The sequence below is a fragment of the Carassius carassius genome, chromosome 17 (assembly GCF_963082965.1).
Source record: "Carassius carassius chromosome 17, fCarCar2.1, whole genome shotgun sequence".
NCBI lineage: Eukaryota > Metazoa > Chordata > Actinopteri > Cypriniformes > Cyprinidae > Carassius > Carassius carassius.
Genome location: NC_081771.1, coordinates 24043572 through 24062769, shown reverse-complemented (window position 1 = coordinate 24062769; position 19198 = coordinate 24043572). Strand labels below are relative to the sequence as shown.

General features: G+C 35.2%; 2 protein-coding genes across 3 annotated transcripts in view; one reads left to right on the top strand and one right to left on the bottom strand.

Moving 5' to 3' along the window:
- The first annotated feature begins 1203 nt into the window (after positions 1-1203).
- slc19a1 (solute carrier family 19 member 1) lies at positions 1204-13897 on the top strand. Of its 2 annotated transcripts, XM_059571329.1 has the most exons (7): positions 1204-1271; positions 1753-1819; positions 2047-2350; positions 4408-5191; positions 12346-12538; positions 12851-12992; positions 13148-13897. In XM_059571329.1, the coding sequence occupies exons 2-7, from the start codon at positions 1797-1799 to the stop codon at positions 13346-13348; spliced, it is 1647 nt and encodes a 548-aa protein (XP_059427312.1). In that variant the 5' UTR covers positions 1204-1271; positions 1753-1796; the 3' UTR covers positions 13349-13897. The 2 variants fall into 2 exon arrangements, with proteins under 2 accessions (XP_059427312.1, XP_059427313.1); XM_059571330.1 differs by having other exon boundaries at positions 1753-2350.
- A 1770-nt stretch (positions 13898-15667) lies between these two features.
- col18a1b (collagen type XVIII alpha 1 chain b) overlaps positions 15668-19198 on the bottom strand; it is a 32353-nt gene continuing 28822 nt past the window's right edge. The window contains exons 37-41 of the mRNA XM_059497829.1: positions 19195-19198; positions 18633-19004; positions 16871-17068; positions 16654-16769; positions 15668-16560 (exon numbers count right to left, since the gene is read on the bottom strand). The exon at positions 19195-19198 is cut by the window's right edge and continues 29 nt beyond it. Of these exons, the coding sequence (XP_059353812.1) occupies positions 16356-16560; positions 16654-16769; positions 16871-17068; positions 18633-19004; positions 19195-19198 (895 nt within the window). The 3' untranslated portion in view covers positions 15668-16355. The remainder of the gene's footprint in view (positions 16561-16653; positions 16770-16870; positions 17069-18632; positions 19005-19194) is intronic.

Below are 19198 nucleotides of genomic sequence, written 5' to 3'. Positions count from 1 at the left end.
TTGCTGAAAAAGCGGTCTACATGCCTTCTGTCATCTGACTGATAGTTTATAATTTTTAGCAAATAAAAAGCCTTTTAGTATAATTCTAAAATGCCTTTTTGTGGTAAAATATTTGTTCCCCCTGTATCTCAGTGAAAGAAAAGGCAACAGCTTGAGTCTGTCTTTTACAAAAGCTTTAGCACTCCTGACCTGGACCATAATACATGAGGACAGTAGAAAACACATGACATGCTGCTGATGGTAAATGTGATAAATAATTTCCTTGATGTGTTTTATATTTTAGTTTTGAAGTGACGTCAGCCACTAGCTTTTTAAAATACTTAATAAGACTTAGGAACTGGGAAAGTAAATAGTTTGTTGTTAATGCAATTACAAAGCAGGGGTGTAAAATGTACAGGACAGTTGTTGTCACCTGAATGAGGTTCCACAGAGTGGTGCTTCACATTCCTACATTGAAAATTGAGCCCCTTTCCCAAGGTTTGAACATGTTTAAGAAGATCCCCTAGTGTTGCTCAGATATATTTATCTTACGCTCCCTGGAGTGCCCTCTGTTGGTAAGACATCCTAACTCATCCATCTCTACTTCACTTAAAACTGCGTATAAACAACAAGGACTACAAATGACAAGGACTACTAGACTTTCTTACCATGCTTAGTACAGAATGTTCACATTTTGTAACATTCTGAATACGTATCTTTTAGTTGCAAGCCTAAAGTAGAGCGATGGGTTTTTATCTCCAGTGCTTATAATAGACACGCTGGAATGCATGTGTTACGTTGTGGCTGAAAAAAAACAAACAAAACAAACAAACAGACAAAAAAAAAACAAAAAAAAACAGCAGCTTCATGTTTTGATGTAGGCCTATTAGCTAACTGTATAGAATTCATGTTGTAGATTCTCAAAACACACATGGCAAATTATTCTTTCGGATTGGCTTATACAATTTAACACCATGATTGAAAAGCTCTGTTTGTCAAAAAAAATAAAGATATTTTATACAGAGTTAAAACTCCCCAATGAATATCGGCTCAGTTCATTCAGTTAACTCGAGGCTGATTCGTTCTGAACGAATCATTTAGACCGGTTTTGTGAAATGTCCCATGGTTATATGTGTTCATTAAAGAGATTCTTTTAAAGAACGATTCGTTCATCAACTTCAGATAAACATCCGGTGCGCATGCGCAGACCATGTGTCATTGGGCGCGCGTAACTGCAGGCGTGTGTCTGTCGTGGATTTTAGACTGAAGAACTTCTTTCAGTGACATATCTGGTACGTCTGGCTATTCCATACCGATGGGCTAAAGTCTGTCGCGTTGTTGTCGCTTAAGTGACTTGCATACTTGAATATTGGTTGGATTATGTGCAAACAACATTAAGAGACCGCGAGACATTGTTATGCATGAACAAGCAGACGTAGTCATGAGATATGTGTAAGAGCTGACATTGCACATTTGATTTGTGGATAAATGTGAGTTCACTCAGTCTGTTACAGAACATTTACAGTAATTTCATATGCATTAGATACAAGAGCACATGTTTGCAACCCCCTTTGACTGACACGTGGCTATAAGTGTTCTGATAGATATTTCAGTTTAATATGTTGTTAAAATCTATTTATTATTTATTATAGGACCCAAGAACAAGAAAATAACAGACTAAGTGTGAATAATATTTGTATATATGTATAACTATGCTCATTAGAGTACATATTTGCCATATAACAATTGGATTTGCTTTGTGCTTCTTTACAGAATCACAATGTGCAGTCCATTAAGGTAGTACTTTGTAATCATTGATGGTGTTGAAAGTTGGACAAAGGTGAATGCTTACACACAGAAAATGTCAGCTTGTAGCTGTTTAACACATTGCTGTATCATTCTGAATAATTCCTCTCAGCCTCCAGTAATAGTTAACACAACACATGCCTTAGGATTTACTGCCTTGTGCAGTCGCTTGATTGTTACTGGACTGTGATCACTGCTAAGCCTTCAGCTATTAAATTTGAGGATCAACGTACCTTTTGTATTTTATACATCAGTAAATAGTTTAGCTTTACAGCATCATTATTGCTGTAACATGGTGGAAGTGATTACATGCAATGAATGCACTGAGGATGTTAAGGAGGACACGAGGACTGATGGCAATGGACACACTGTGGAAAATGTGACTCCAGAGCCGGTCATCCATGAAATCAAGGAAGATCCAGAAACCCAAACGCAGAAGACCAGTACCTGGATATGGTCCGTGGTTTATCTTTGTTTCTATGGCTTCATGGTGCAGCTGAAGCCTGGAGAGCCGTTTATCACACCATACCTGCTCAGTACAGAGAAAAACTTCACTAGAGAACAGGTGTGGTGCTATTCTACTTTTATTCTAATCTTTTTCTGAGTTTGTTGGAAGAAAAAAAACACTTAAAATATAATTCAATCTTGAATTTTTATCAATTATACTTCAAAGTTAAAAAAACTTTTTTGAACATATGTATTTATTTATTTTCCCAGTATCTAGTCGACACATGACTGTGTGAGTTTTCAAACTCTGACAAAGCTACTGGGGTCTGACAAGCCATGTGAATGTGGTCAGAGTTCACATTCCTCCAAAGTGGGTCAGATCTGCTTTGAGGAGGCACTGAAACAATTATGCTGATTTATTTATAGGTGGATTTATTAACTATACGATTACATTTGTGAACACTCATGAATTTGTACTCAGTGTACTGATCTTATCAGGCTCTAACTGGGTGTTTTTTAAATAAGGTTAGTACTAAAACCATAAAATTAGTCAACCACATACAGGGAATATCTGTATAGGAATTTTCCACTCTTCAATACTGCAAAATAGATTACAGTAGGTCCATGTTTTGACTTGTTTTTAGCCCAGTGTTTGTCTCATGGATTACAACACTTCTGTTTAGCCCATGTTATCTTTCACATTACATATTTGTATTAAATATTAGTAAATAAAAGGACACCTAAAGGTCTTCCTTCTTTGGTAACTATTGTGTATTGATCATTTGTTTGGGTTTATTTTTTTCAGGCAATATTTAGCTTGATGCTTTGAAAATTGCATCAGACGTCTTTTGATATATTAACAGTCGTTACCCATGTCAGTTCAATTTATAACTTGCAGTATTGCAGTCAGTTACAATTAAACTAGAAGTACAAAGGCCAATGTTACATTTATGCTGTGTAATTGTAATAGTCTAATGTGGTAAAGTAATCGTAAATTATTGTAATGTGAATTATTGTTTTATGTTGACGTAATAATGTTATCCACAACACATCATCAGATTATGAATGATGGGCTGTAACAATGATGTAGTATATTGCCAAAAGTATTGGAACACTCTCTTCTAATGAACAGGTTTGACTACTTTGTAATTTCCATGAACATAAGTCTTAATATTTAATATTTATATAATGATATTCTAGGGAATTGTGTGCTTTTAATTTTATAGAAACAATTTGGATGGGACCCTTTTCTATTCTTACATGAATAGCCAAAAACTCATCACCAAACACCAATGACTTGTACATACACTATATGGACAAAAGTATTTATAGACACCCCCTTCTTTAGAACAGAAAAAAGCTACTTCCAAAACTATGGCAACAAAGATGGAAACATAATTTTTGTATTAACATTTTATTTCCATCTCTGTTGCAACAGTTTTGTAAGTGAATAAAACGACTGTACCCATATGTACAGGTCATTGATGTTTGTTGGTGAGTTTTTGGCTCCAGGTCTGTATTTAAAATCACACGACTTAGCTTTCTGCAGACCAGTCAAGTTCTTCCACATTGACTGAATAAATAATTTCTTTTTGAGCCTTTCTTTAAACACAATGGCATTGTCATTTTAGAATAGAAAAGGGTCCTGTCCAAACTGTTGCAATAAAACTAGAAGCACACTATTCCCTAGAATATCACTATGTTTACTAATGCACTAATAGAAATTCCTAAAAAGTAATCGGATCTGTTTATTAGAAGGGGGTGTCCCAATACTCTTGGCAATATAGTGTATGAGGAAAATACTTATTTCAATCATCCCAAAGATTCACTTTTGATATGGACTAAAACTGTAGTTCAAAATCAACCCCTTTTCCACAATTATATGAAGTATAATCTGGGATACCATGTGTTCTCTATGTGCACTACCCTCATTTCAGATAGCATACAGAAGGGCTGGGTCATTATAAACAAAGTCCTGGATTAAAGTTTTTTCACAATGTTCATGCTTTACCTGGGGTTAACAATTAAAGTATTCATAATCTGACATTTCACACTGTACATTTCTGGTGGTGGAGGTAAGTGCATGGTCTGTTATTGCTATTACGTTTATTGCACGTTACAGTTATCTCTGCTTTGTCTACCCCATGTAATAATGGCTTTCTGTGGTTTTTACAGGTCACCAATGAAATCAATCCAGTCCTCACATATTCTTATATGGCTGTGCTGGTGCCTGTCTTTCTGCTGACAGATTACCTACGATACAAACCTTTGCTGATCCTACAGAGCTTGAGTCATGTTTCCATTTGGCTTGTCCTGCTTTTGGGAACCTCATTGCTGGAGATGCAGTTTATGGAGTTCTTTTATGGCATCACAATGGCTGCCCGTGTGGCGTACTCTTCATACATTTTCTCGCTAATACCAGCGAATGTTTACCAGCGTGTAGCCAGCTTTTCCCGCTCATCTGTTCTCATGGGAGTCTTCACAAGCTCTGTGCTTGGTCAGATATGTGTGTCACTAGGAGGTGTATCATACAGGACGTTAAGTGCAGTCTCTCTGGGGTTTGTCACTTTTGGGTTACTCTTGTCCTTCTGCCTACCATGGCCCAAACGTAGCTTGTTTTTCAACCAAGCACGCCTGGAAGAGCAAAGGAAGGAGGAAGCAGCTCAATCAGAATTGGCCAGAATGAAGCCTGAGGAGAATGATGGCAGTGTGGCAGCACAAGGACGAAACCACAAATCCCCACCCTTGGCAAATTCAGCGTTTGTTCAGATGCTGAAGGAGTTAAAAAATGTAGTGAAAGTTCCCAGTTTAAGGCTTTGGAGCTTGTGGTGGGTGTTCAATTCCACTGGTTACTATTTAGTTCTATTTTATGTGCACATCCTCTGGTATAAAGTCTACCCTGCCACAGAGAACAAACATGTTTACAACGGAGCAGTTGAAGCTGCCTCTACCTTATTAGGTAAGATGGATTTTAGTGTGTTGTAGTTGCCATATTTTCTTTTTAAAAGGAAAAAAAAATACTGATAATCTCAACCACAGAATCAAACTTTAAGTAGCATTCACCCTGATTTCTTAAGCAAATGAATAGGTTGTTAGCAGAAAAACATACAAGAGGCATGTTTTCTTGCTCACCAAATATTCATTAATTACAGAGTAGATGTCACTTAAAAACTGACTGGTCATTAATATAGATATGAAGATTTAGATAACTTGTCATTATCCAACACTGTTTTTTAGGAATAGCAGTAAATGGTAGAAAGATTTAAAGTCAGCATAAAATAAAAAAATCACCCTATTGATTATCTTTGTATTTTTGTACATTTTCAGCCAGCCATGTATTGCTACAATGGCTACGTTTACATGCAGACTTTTTGGTTCAATTGGACTGAATTAATTACGATTGATGAATCTGATTGTAGTGTTTAGATGAACACTAAATAAAGTGATCGGGTAAATGTGCGTTTATATGTCATAAGCTTCAAATCTGAATAATTTTTTTTTCTGACATGCGCACTGCTCAAATAGTGAAAGTGAATGTGACGTATAGATAATATTGAGTTTCTCACTGTTTGCACATAATAACCACTCTATTTATTTGTTTTTAACAACAGAATTAATATTTACCCGTCTATGGATAAATATACATATAAATATACCGCTGTGTTATGCTGCTCATATTTATCAGGCAAACCCCCCCCACCATGCCCAAAACGGGTTGTCCTACTCCACTTCACAGTTGCCGAGTCAAAGGAGAGTTTTATAATGACAGGACATGCATTTATACAACACTTTATTCAAAAGGAATAGCTGCTGGTTCCATGCGTCATAGGGCATTACGTTATTTCAGCATCATTGCACATCACAGTTTTTTCAGTTTTGTGGTTCAATCTGATTGAGTGTTTACATGCACGCTCAATCGTATTATAAGAGGAGTAAACCACCCCCTTCAATCCGATCAAAATTTCATTCCGATAGAGCTTAATCGGATCGATTAAGGTGTTTATATGAACGTTTTTCAATCAGATTGAGCCGTCAATCCGATTACAAACAGGTTATTTGGGTGCATGTAAACGTAGCCGTTGTCAGTAGCAAATGTAAATGACAGTGAGGAACTCTTTTTCATGTTACTTGCACTCAGATATCTCAGTTTATCAGATTTCAGCAAAAGTCCACATGGATGAAGCAAAAGCGTCATTTTGTTTTATCCAGCGGATGTTTGACAGCTCAAGGGTTCTGTAAAAGCTATGTATAAAACTTTTGGACAGTCCAGCCAAGTACAATTATGGTTGTTGAAGTTTTTGGCATGTTGAAATTTTGGTTGTTGAGGGTTGGCATCATATGAGGTCTTCTGAGAGGTTGGCATCATCTCTTCTCAGGTGTTGGGTCATCTCAAGGTCTTTGTAAGGGCTTGATCCAGACCGAAGCTTGTGTAATTCCTAGTTACCACAGGGCATCCCCTGGCAGTAACAGAGAAGGTAATAGAGGAAAAATTAGCATAGCTGCTGTTCCTACAAAGCAAAAAATGATGTTCAATCCAAGCAAAAGAATGAAAAGGTTATGAGATAAATTGTGAATGCTTGGCTAAAGAGATTCTAAGATTTAGATTTAAATGGAGAGAGTATGTCTCAACCCCAAACGTTATCAGGAAGGCTATTCGAGATTTTTGGGAGCCAAATATGAAAAAGCTCTACCTCCTTTAGTGGACTTTGCTATCCTAGAAACTACCAAGAGTCCAAAATTTTGGGAACAGGATGGATTGTAGCATGATAGAGTAGTTAGGTACACAGGAGCTAAACCATTTAGGACCTTAAAACTAAGTAGTAATATTTTGTAACTGATATGGAAATTAACAGGCAGCCAGTGCAGAGAATTTAAGATTGGGGTAATATGATCATATTTTCTTGACCTGGTAAGGACTCTAGCAGCTGCATTTTGGACTACCTCTGCCTTGCTTTACTGAAGATGCAGGACAACTGTCTAGCAGTGCATTACTAGTACAGTCTAGAGGTCATGAATGCATGAAGTAGCTTTTCTAAATCAAAAAACTGTAGCATGTTCCATAACTTCGCACTGTTTCTAAGATGGAAGAATGCTGTTTTTGTAACATGGGAAATATGATTTTCAAAAGACAAGTTGCTGTCTAATATAACACCCAGATTTTTGATTGTAGAGGAAGTAACAGTACATCTGTCTAGATGTAAATTGTAATCTGCTAGATTCTGTGTACAGTGTTTTTGGTCAAATAAGTAATGTCTCCGTCTTATCCGAATTTAATAGGAATTTAGAACAGTTTTAACACTCTATATGATTCAGAAGTTTCATCTGGTCTTGTTGAAATATATGGTTGAATATCATCAGGATTGCAATGGAAACTAATCCCATATTTTCTAATAATATTACCAAGGGGCAACATGTATATTGAAAATAGCAGAGGGCCTAGGACAGATCCTTTTGGCACTCCATACTTTAGTGGATTTAATTGAGATGATTCCCAGTTTAAATAGACAAAGTGATAGCGATCGGAAAGGTAGGCTCTAAACCATCTTAGTCTGCTCTTGAATACCTGTATAGTTTTATAATCTATCTATGATGTCATGATCTATAGCAGTGGTTCCCAACCTTTTTTTAACTCGCGGCCCACACAACCAAACACGTATGTTTGCGCGGCCCATTTAAAAAAAATTAACTGACCCCGCTATTGTTGGGTTAATAACTTAGTACTCAGAAGCTAGATTGTTAACTGTATTTATTGAATGAACTAGGGCTGTGCGATTTGGACAAAAAAAACAAAAACTATCGGGATTTCTTTGATCAATTTTGCGATTGTGACACACACCGATATGCTTTTACAGTCATAAATGCATTCTGGATTAATTTGAAACATATTTCCAAAAGAAAACCAATTAGAGCTTTATCAAAAAGTTGTAACGTCTCTAGAACAGACATAAGTCAAAATTATCACTATAGTAAAGATGTAACAAAATGTATAGACTTATGGCAACAACAAAAAAAAATCCCATGTACAGGGACTTTTTTTTCTTTTTTGCCATGCATTGTTCATAGAGCTCATTAATTGTAGCGGTGCCTCAGGTGTTTGCAGTGTGCATACAGTATGTGTATGCGGTCAGCAGCGAGAGCGCATAAAAATAACGTGAAAGCACATTATAATAATGCACGAGTGCGAATCTCTCTGTTCGCACGAAGATTTCCTTTGCTCTGTCACAAAACCAGACGTGCTTGCTCAGATACACGCTGCTCTGCGCGGAGAGAGTGTGCGCACTTAAAACGTGTCTCTTCTCACTTAAACTGCGTCCTGTGCACTCACAATTCTCTCTTTGCTCATGTGTTAGATATTAATTATTTTCGCACGTTTTTATTTCTAGCCTTTTACCGCGTGCAGTGTGAACGCTCTGATCCGTTTACATGGGCTCGGAAAAAAGGCGCATCACAGACAGTGTGTGAACCTGGAAATAGGCATATGCCCAGTCTGTTCTCGCGCTAGGCGCAATGCATTCTGATTGGATCGGATAGCATACTACGGGAGGTCAGGGCCGTGGAAAATCGTGCTATAAAGCGATTTAGAAATCGCGCACGCTCAAATCATGATTTTATGAGATTTCTTTTAATCGCACAGCCCTAGAATGGACTGGAAATTAACAGAAAATAATTGGCGGCCCACCTGCAATACCACCGCGGCCCACTAGAATAAAAACTAGGGGGCCGCGGACTACAGGTTGAAAACCACTGATCTATAGTGTCGAATGCAGCACTAAAGTCAAGTAAAACTAGCAATGAGATGCAGCCTTGTTTTGATGCAAGAAGCAAGTCATTTGTAATTTTAGCAAATGCAGTTTCTGTGCAATTATATGGAAATTCTTCATACATATGTACAAAACCGATTCCAAAAAAGTTGGGACACTGTACAAATTGTGAATAAAAACAGATTGCAATGATTTGGAAGTTTCAAATTTCAATATTTTTTTCAGAATACAACATAGATGACATCAAATGTTTAAACTGTGAAAATCTATCCTTTTAAGGGAAAAATAAGTTGACTTAAAATTTCATGGCATCAACACATCTCAAAAAAGTTGGGACAAGGCCATGTTTACCACTGTGTGGCATCCCCTCTTCTTTTTATAACATTCTGCAAACGTCTGGGGACTGAGGAGACAAGTTGCTCAAGTTTAGGAATAGGAATGCTGTCCCATTCTTGTCTAATACAGGATTCTAGTTGCTCAAATGTCTTAGGTCTTCTTTGTTGTATCTTCCACTTTATGATGCGCCAAATGTTTTCTATGGGTGAAAGATCTGGACTGTACCCAGATCTTTCTTCTATGCAGCTATGATGTTGTAATTGTTGCAGTATGTGGTCTGGCATTGTCATGTTGGAAAATGCAAGGTCTTCCCTGAAAGAGATGATGTCTGGATGGGAGCATATGTTGTTCTAGAACTTGGATATACCTTTCAGCATTGATGGTGCCTTTCCAGATGTGTAAGCTGCCAATGCCACACGCACTCATGCAACCCCATACCATCAGAGATGCATGCTTCTGAACTGAGCGCTGATAACAACTTAAGTTGTCCTTGTCCTCTTTAGTCCGGATGACATGGCGTACCAGTTTTCCAAAAAGAACTTCAAATTTTTATTCGTCTGGCCACAGAACAGTTTTCCACTTTGCAACAGTCCATTTTAAATGAGCCTTGGCCCAGAGAAAACATTTAGATAAAATATGTTTAGATATGGCTTCTTTTTTGACCTATAGAGTTTTAGCCGGCAACGGCAAATGTCACGGTGGATTGTGTTCACCGACAATGTTTTTTGGAAGTATTCCTGAGCCCATGTTGTGATTTCCATTACAGTAGCATTCCTGTATGTGATGCAATGCTGTCTAAGGGCCTGAAGATCACGGGCATCCAGTATGGTTTTCCGACCTTGACCCTTACGCACAGAGATTGTTCCAGATTCTCTGAATCTTTGGATGATATTATGCACTGTAGATAATAATAATCTTTGCAATTTTTCTCTGAGAAACTCCTTTCTGCTATTGCTGCACTATTTTTTGCCGCAGCATTGGGGGAATTGGTGATCCTCTGCCCATCTTGACTTCTGAGAGACACTGCCACTCTGAGAGGATCTTTTTTTTTATACCCAATCATGTTGCCAATTGACCTAATAAGTGGCAAATTGGTCCTCCAGCTGTTCCTTATACTATATGTACATTTAACTTTTCCGGCCTCTTATTGCTACCTGTCCCAACTTTTTTGGAATGTGTACAGTAGCTCTCATGAAATCCAAAATGAGCCAATATTTGGCATGACGTTTCAAAAGGTCTCACTTTAAACATTTGATATGTTACCTATATTCTATTGTGAATAAAATATAAGTTTATGAGATTTGTAAATTATTTCATTGCATTTTTACTCATAATTTTAGTGTCCCAACTTTTTGGAATCGGGTTTATATATATATATATATATATATATATATATATATATATATATATATATATATATATATATATATATTTATACATATATATATATATATATATATATATATATATATATTTATACATATATATATATATATATATATATATATATATATATATATATATATTTATACATATATATGTATGTATGTGTATATATATATGTATGTATGTATATATTATATTATATTTATATTATATTTATATTATTTTATATTATATTATATATATTGCGCAATTGAGCAGATGCAACTTTTTCTAAAATTTTTGTCTTAAACGGAAGATTGAAATGGGTCTGTAATTTGATTCACTAGGATCTAGTTGTGGTTTCTTAATAAAAGGCTTAATAACTGCCTGAGAAATGGTTCTTCTGCTACAGATCACAACTCTTTCAGTAATTTAGTGGGTACAGGATGTGATAAAAATGTTGTTGCTTTAGATGCACCGATAAGTTTTAGATCTTCTTGTCCTTTAGTTATAAAGCAATGCAGATTTTCTTTGTGTGAGATGAATAAAGCTGAATTACAAGACGCTGTCGATTCTACAATTGTTATAGTATTCTTTCTTGAGAGAATGGGTATTGCTGTTGAAACATGGCTCAGTATGTTTTACTCTAACCTTTTTTTAATGTATTAGAGAAGATAGAGCCCCTTATTGCTTGACATTTTGTCTAGTTCATGTGTATTTATGAATACAGAGAGCTGTTGAGGTAAAATCAGGCAGTTTATTTGTGAATCTATCTATAGTGGTTGGAACAATAGTTCTACCTGGATGATAATGCAGAGCCATATAGTTAATATCAGTAATACGCAGCATGCAAGATACAATTTTCCATAGTTGTCAGTTATAATCATCAAAATTAAAAGAAATAAACATTTGAAATATATCAGTCTGTGTGTAATGAATGAATATAATATACAAGTTTCACTTTTTGATTGGAATTAGTGAAATCAACTTTTTAATTAATTATATGACCAGCACCTGTATAGTATTAGTTTTTCGTTGTTGCAATTTTCAATCTCTGTCTTGCTCTCTCACTTAACATAGTATAAGTTTATTAGTTATCTGTCGAAAGCATGAACATATTAATTTGCATATTTTAACTGGTCAGAATTTGAATTTTGCTATCAGTGTTCTCAATGCATTTGACAGGTCACTGTGACCTACAGTTGTTTTTTTTTTTTTTATAGGATCTTGAAGTTTGATCTCCACATGAATCAAAATAAGGTTTACATCATACAAGATGATTTATTTGGTGAGAACAAGCAAAGTTCATGTTCTTCAACCTTTGAGCTTTGGCATGACTCATGCTTGAAAAACACAAAACCACATACTGTATAAATCAGGATTGCTTATTCCTTATTGGAGTTCCTTCCAAGTAAACCCAAAGACCTTTTTTCGTTGATTCAGGTGCGCTTAATCAGAGTTGGAGCTAAACACAACAGGAAAGTGGCTTTTCAAAATTAGGAATGAAGATCACTAGTGTACATGACACAAAAGTAGAAAATGTTTGCAAAAGTTTTTCGAACTGTTTGCACTGTTTTGAACAGATTTTGACTTTTTGTTAATCAGCTTTGCATGAGTATTATATGACAGTCACACTTTATGTGCTCCATAGGTGCAATCACATCATTTGCAGCAGGCTATGTGAAAATTCGATGGAATCTTTGGTCTGAACTGGTGATTGGATTGATCACTGCAGTACAGGCTGGTCTACTGCTTCTAATGGGTATCACAGATAACATCTGGGTTTGCTATGTGGCATATGCCCTGTTCAGAGGCTTCTACCAGTTCCTGGTGCCAATCGCTATGTGAGTTATAAACCTATTTATTTATTTATTTTATTATTATTTAAAATATTTTTAAATGTCTTATGTTTTAATGTCTTACAAACATTGCATTCAGTGTTTCAAAGTCACTGTTTTAAAAGCAGATGTGTATGCACCTGTGAAAACATTAGCTTATTTCATGGAGTGCAAGAACTTTGCTTTGAAGTTCAAGTTCATTGTAGTTTGCCCCATGAGGAGCTTTTGATGGAACTAAAACTAAATAACACAAAGAAAAATAAATGCTTCAGTTCTCTGCATTTTGTTCCTAAACTCATTTTGTGTTTTTCTTCTCAGTTTCCAGATTGCCTCCTCTCTCACTAAAGAACTGTGTGCTTTAGTGTTTGGAGTAAACACTTTTCTTGGAACAGTCCTGAAAACGATCATCACTATCATTGTGGCAGATAAGAGGGGATTGGCTTTGAATGTTCACTCTCAGGTGTGTACATTTCTAGATTGACTTCAGTTAATATTTACACAGAAAAACAGGACCAGTTATGGATACCACCAACTTGTTAATAGAAGAAGAAAGTACAGTAATTTTACAATGCAAAAAGATTTTGGCCTGATTCTGTTTCTCACTTTCTCTTGCAGTTTTTTGTTTATTTCTTTTACTTCACTCTGCTGACTGTGGTTTATCTTGGCTGTAGTGCTTTTATAATCACATGTCATTACCGCAATCAAAGAGCACAGGAGGAGACTACAGAAGTAGCTATAGCCACTGAACTTATTCCCATGACAACGGCTGCTAGTGAATGCACAACGGAACAAAATGGAGCCAGCATTAAGACATGAGATGTAAAGCAATTGTGCCTACAGGTGGAGTTTCTCCATCTTTTAATCTGTTACTCCAAAATCAGAATATTTTATTATTTTTAGTATGAATACCCTTTTTGTTATTTTATGTTTGACCTATTTTTAGGAATAGCAATTTTTTTTTTTTTTTTTTTTTTATCGAATTCTAATTACATTTTGTGGAAAGTAAATATAAAAGTTGAGATTGTCATGAGGTTGGAATGCCAATGAAAAATGTAGTCTCAGATCGAGATTTTATCAGATCCTTGATTTTACTGTTTGTCATTTCATATGGTTGTTTTTGTTAGGGGGAACAAAGAATGTAAATCATTTTTGTAAGGAATGTTTGGAAGGCAAACATGGCAAGTTTGGCTTTCTAGCCTCTGATAGGATTACTTTTGTACCTTGTACCATTTCAGTGTACCATGACGGCAGAAGTATTATTTGCAGCTAATAATTGAAATTTAAATAATTACTATTGTATAGCTTTTAGTTCCAGTTCTCTAAATTGATTGGCCAAGCAGTTATCAAGGAATGCTGATATTTGTAATATGTTTACTATAGCTGATTATAGTTTTATAGCTGATTACTAATTTTTATCTATAGGGTTGGATGATTTTTTTTATTTTATTTCATTTTTTCTCCTGGAGTGGGGACCTTTTTTGTTAGGGTTTTCTTAATATCCTGGATAGCTCAGTGTGGGTTTCTACTCATCTGTAAGCAGGAGTAAGAAATCGAATGGAAAATGATGCTAACACGGTGTCATAACAATCTTATGAACCCGGGATGGGGAATTTATTCATCAACACTTTAGTCTGTGCATTGCTTGATTACACAAAGTTTGCCATTGTTGAAGGAATAAAATATGTGAATGACCATGTTTTGATGGAAATGTCAGTTACTCAGTGTTAACTTTATAGAAAAGTTTATAAAAGAAATATCACACAAAGATAATAAGATTGTTCACAGAACACTTAGTTCTACTGTATTTTAAAATTATTACTACTGTTTATTTTTTTTATTATGAGAATTTTATAGTGTGATCACATTAGGATTTACAGCCAATGTCTAATTACAAATTAATTGTTACCAATAAAGTAATTTTCCTTTATATGTGTACTTTGTATTTAATTTTTTTTGTAAAATTTCATTTGTTTCAAACCAGCATTACAGGAACATATGCCTTAATATCCTACAGCACACAGTGAGCAAGACAAAGCAAAAGTGGCAAAGAAAAAATGTAAAGGAGGAAATACAGACGTAACACAAAATACTAAATATAATCTTGTCATAGGGGGCCTATAATAAAAGTCATGTTCATGTAATAAAAGTAATTTAATGTTAAGGATAAGAAAGAATAATGTTTAAATTACAAGGATAATGATTAGCTTTTAGTTTGTGTTCTGATGTCTTGTTCTATCTCTTGACAGAGGAGTGATTCAGGTAGATGTAAATGAAATCCTGTCAATGAAGCTGGTTTATCTTTCAGTGATAAAATATTCCAAGGTGGAAACAAGGAAAGCAAATGACAATGTGTATAAGTGATGCTTATATTTTGATAGTTACAGAAGTATAATTCATTTTAGGATTGGTTGGTAATTTTTGCAGACCTGTCTAACACTGCATACCTGTTTTTTTCTATCACATTGGTTGAAAGATAAATTAGGTGCATGCTAGGCTGACATGAGGAATCTAGCCTTAAATTAAGAGTTTGAGCACCAAAAATTGTCAGTGAAGCCATGATAAAATTATTTTCTTGATTTAGCTTGTTTATTTAGACTGCTGCAAGCTCTACTTTAAATAGCACTTTATTTACTCTTTATACAAGAGTCCTGGTAGAAAGTCCAGCAGCACTGGGAGGTGTCACTATTTATGTCACTTTGTGTTATGCTTGTCTGTGTTTGCAGATGGAAACATGACTTCAGGTTACGAGTGGGGCTATGAGTGAGTTATTAAATTGTACCCTCAAAAACACAAATTCATTACGAAATAAAACCTTACTAAACACTACCATTCAAACATTTGGGGTAAGATGAGTATCAAGCAATTGACTTTTTATTTCTCAAATATATATTACTGAATTTTTTAGAAGTGTTGTAACCAGTGATGAGTAAACAATAGAGGTTGTATTTGTTTATTAATGTAAGTGCCATTGAAAAACAGTAAATAAAAAAAGTAATAATGCTTTGATATTTTTAGTGGTCACATTTGAACTGTAGAATACAGCAGCCTGTAAAGTACAGAGAACTGCAACTCTTAAAAATTGTATTCAGGTTGTGTGTAAAAACCAAACCAAAATAAATAATAATACAAAAACAATGATTTACATATTTTTATTAATAGTCGTCATCTTTCTGTAGAGAAAGTCAACCAGTCATATTGCATTACATCATGGAATATTTGATGTAACGGAGTTGCAAAGTATAAAAATGTAGAAAGGTTACATATGTTTACATAAAATCAAATACAATTGTGAATTAAAATGGTTATGACAGCAAAGTAGTTTAAAGAGAATTAGTTATTAAAATTTGGAATGTAGCCCTTTTCTTTGGCAATATATTGTGAAGGGACTTGTGAATGTCCATTTTAAAATTAGCTGTATGATTATTTTTTTATTTTTGCCTGAGGGTGTTCTATACTGTCCTTTTATTTGTGAAAATATAATATGTACATTTATGTTAAAAAATATAAAACAAAATTAAGTAATTAAAGCAATTTCCCTACTGAATTTACCTTTAATCATTTTTTTAAATGCTCAAATATTTCATTGTATGTTCTCTGCTATGACAAAATGTGTTTGTTTTAAGGCTTATGATGTAAAAACCTAAGTATATCAGTTTGTTTTGAAACAAATGGCTGTCACACAGCAGTTAATACATAAAAAGTCAAAATGTAATTCTAAAATACATGTAAACTAACATAAACAGTATCACCATCAATCATAAAACACTAAGTTTTAGCTTGTGGTGTGACTCAAGGAAAATAATGGTTTAGCAAACATTTTGGTTCACTCAGCAATGTAGCTGTTTTCAATGCACAGTACGATAAAAGAGCTGCTGCAGCCACGTGGCAACTGCTGAAGTAGGTAGCCTTCTTGGAGAGAGGAAGCCATGCCAGTGACGGCATGACTACCCGTTCGCCATGTTTCACAGTAGCTGTCTGTCTGCCTGCCTCCTTGAGGGTTTGATCCATGCCATACCATCTTCTCTGGCCTATTAAAGTGGTTATACAGAAAAAAAATGGGTAAATAATACTAATCAGTTCTGTTGAGATTTTAGCTGTAGATGTGTGTTAGACTTACTTACCAGGCATCATTATCAAGTACATCTCGACCATCAAATGAATAGATGTGCACATCATCATTCATCTTGCCCTCTGAGCCACTAAAGATGGATTCCCAGTTGCTGAATAATTCCTCATCCTGTAACCATATTAAACAGCTCTGTATAAGGCTGTATTAAAGAGAATACATTATATTCTGTAAAACAATAGTGTTGTGTGTGGACAAAGGAAGGATCTTACTTGAAGATTGACTATAGGTAGCAGTTCCCTGTTGTTCTGTCGAACAATGCTGTATAGATCCTGTAACCGGGATGAAAGGAAAGCCCTGAACGTTCCTTTGAGTCCAATGGCTTGGGCCTGTAAGAAGCACTGGTGATCTACACCTCTAATACCCTGCATGTTGCCCAGCTGGGGTGAGTTGAGAGCGATCAGGTGCAGCTAGGGTGACAAAATCAGGTGAAAGATAGTTATACATTATATTTAAAAATAAAATAGTTTACAAGAACATTAAAATTATTTAGATTATACAAAAGGACATCACCTGACATTCTTCACTTTATATTAACAAATTCTCTGTTTTTTTGAATATGCTGTACAAACAACACTGAAGAGTTGTACACATCACCTGCATGTTTTAATATATCACATAAAGCACAGTTGAGGTCTGTAACAAATCATTTTAAATATTATTTATAAAAAAAAAATTAAAAATAAAAAAATATTTTTTTTCAAAGAAGCTTTCTTCTGCTCATCAAATGACTGATTTCACATTTTTGAGCAGTAAAATAATTTAAGGCTATTTAAAGCTAATTTAATGAACACTGATATAACAAAAGCTTCTGTGGCAAGAGCTTTTTTAGTTTTATCAAGTGTTGTGGATTTCCCTTGGCTTGCATTGTTGAGGAAAGTTACTTTAAAAAGTAATACATTACAATATCGAGTTACTCCCTAAAAAGTAACTAATGGCATTACTAAGTTAAATTTTTTTTTTGGAAAGTAATGCGCAATGTCACTTTTGCATTACTTTTTCTCATCTGGGCTGGGCTTGCTTGCTTGCTTTAATATAATATAATATATATATATATTTGGAATATGTAAAAGCCCTTTCACAACAAAAGTGAAATGAATAAGCCTCAGGCTGAAGCAAATGTAAATTTCATTATTAACATATTAAATTATTGCAGGTTTGCATCATATTTTGAGTTAGAATTTTACTGTCATTATAATGCTATTTTATGCATTTGGAAGAATACTGAATCTATTTTTGTGCAAGCGAGATGTTGACATTTATAGTGAAGAACAACAGTAACCATCATGTTTACACTGCACACACAAAGTCTCACACATACTCCAGATTTCTCTCAGCACGGGAACAGGAGAGCTGTTTGTCAATACATGGGAAAACAAAGTATACTCAGATATATTACTGTAAATTAAAAAGTAATGCATTACTTTACTGTTACTTGAAAAAAGTAATCTGATTACGTAACTCAAGTTACTTGTAATGCATTACCCTGAAAGCTGTTCCCTTGTGAATCTTGTCTTTTATTTTTGTCATTTTGAATATTCATCAGTATTAAAGTAAATAAAGGAAAATGTGTAGATATATTAGTTAGTTTCAACAATGCCTATGTCAAATTACTTTTGCTGTAACATATATTAACGTCTCATTTTAATTACACTATGGTCTTATATTGTGCTCTTCCCGTTGATAGCATAGTATGTGTTGAAATTTGTACAAATCCTGCTGTAAGTTATTTGTCAACTTTTTCAGCTTGAGGCATGAGCAGAATAATTTCACCATCTTTTACTCTGCAAGTTTTTGTGAATGGTTGTTATTATAAGCAAGCCTTTCAGCAAGTCTATTAGTGGTTGATGATTGTTTACAGTATGCTGCAGATTTCTTCCTACTATAATTAGCAGGAAATTTGTCACGGGGTGTAGGAAAAAGAACGACAGAGTAGCAAACAATTACACCTCATTTAAATGATAAGGTACTTACTGCATGGCCTGATGTGTGTGTGTGAGCTGGAAGTTTAGACTCTTTAATGACAGGCCTGTGGTGGTGTGTACGTTCATATCTGCTGTCAGGATAGCCAGGATGATCTGGGTGGCTGCTGGGAATGTGCTTTCTGGAATCAGGATGGTGCTGGTAAATTGAGTCGATTGATGGAGACTGTCGTGGATCAGTTGGAGAATAGTAGTGTGGAAATGTATATCTATGTTGTGGGTCATATGATGGCTGAAGTCTGGGATCAAGTGGCACAGGGTACTGGGCTCCTGGTTGTGGAGGGCCTTGTTGTGGAGAAGTTGTGGGGTAGTCCTGAGAGTACTGAACCACTTGTGGAGGCTCCACTGCTTTCATCTGTTCATCCTAGGAAACAACAGGGCAAAAACGTATCAAGGGGTAGCAATATACATTGTGTGATTTGATCCCTTAACTTGCGTCTTAAGTGATGGTGACATTTACTATTGCTTGGTGAAATTTTGCATGCAAAATCCAGTAATTTCAGTAGGAATCTGTGTGACCTTTTACTAAATACTGTACATTTTATGTTACTCACCAGA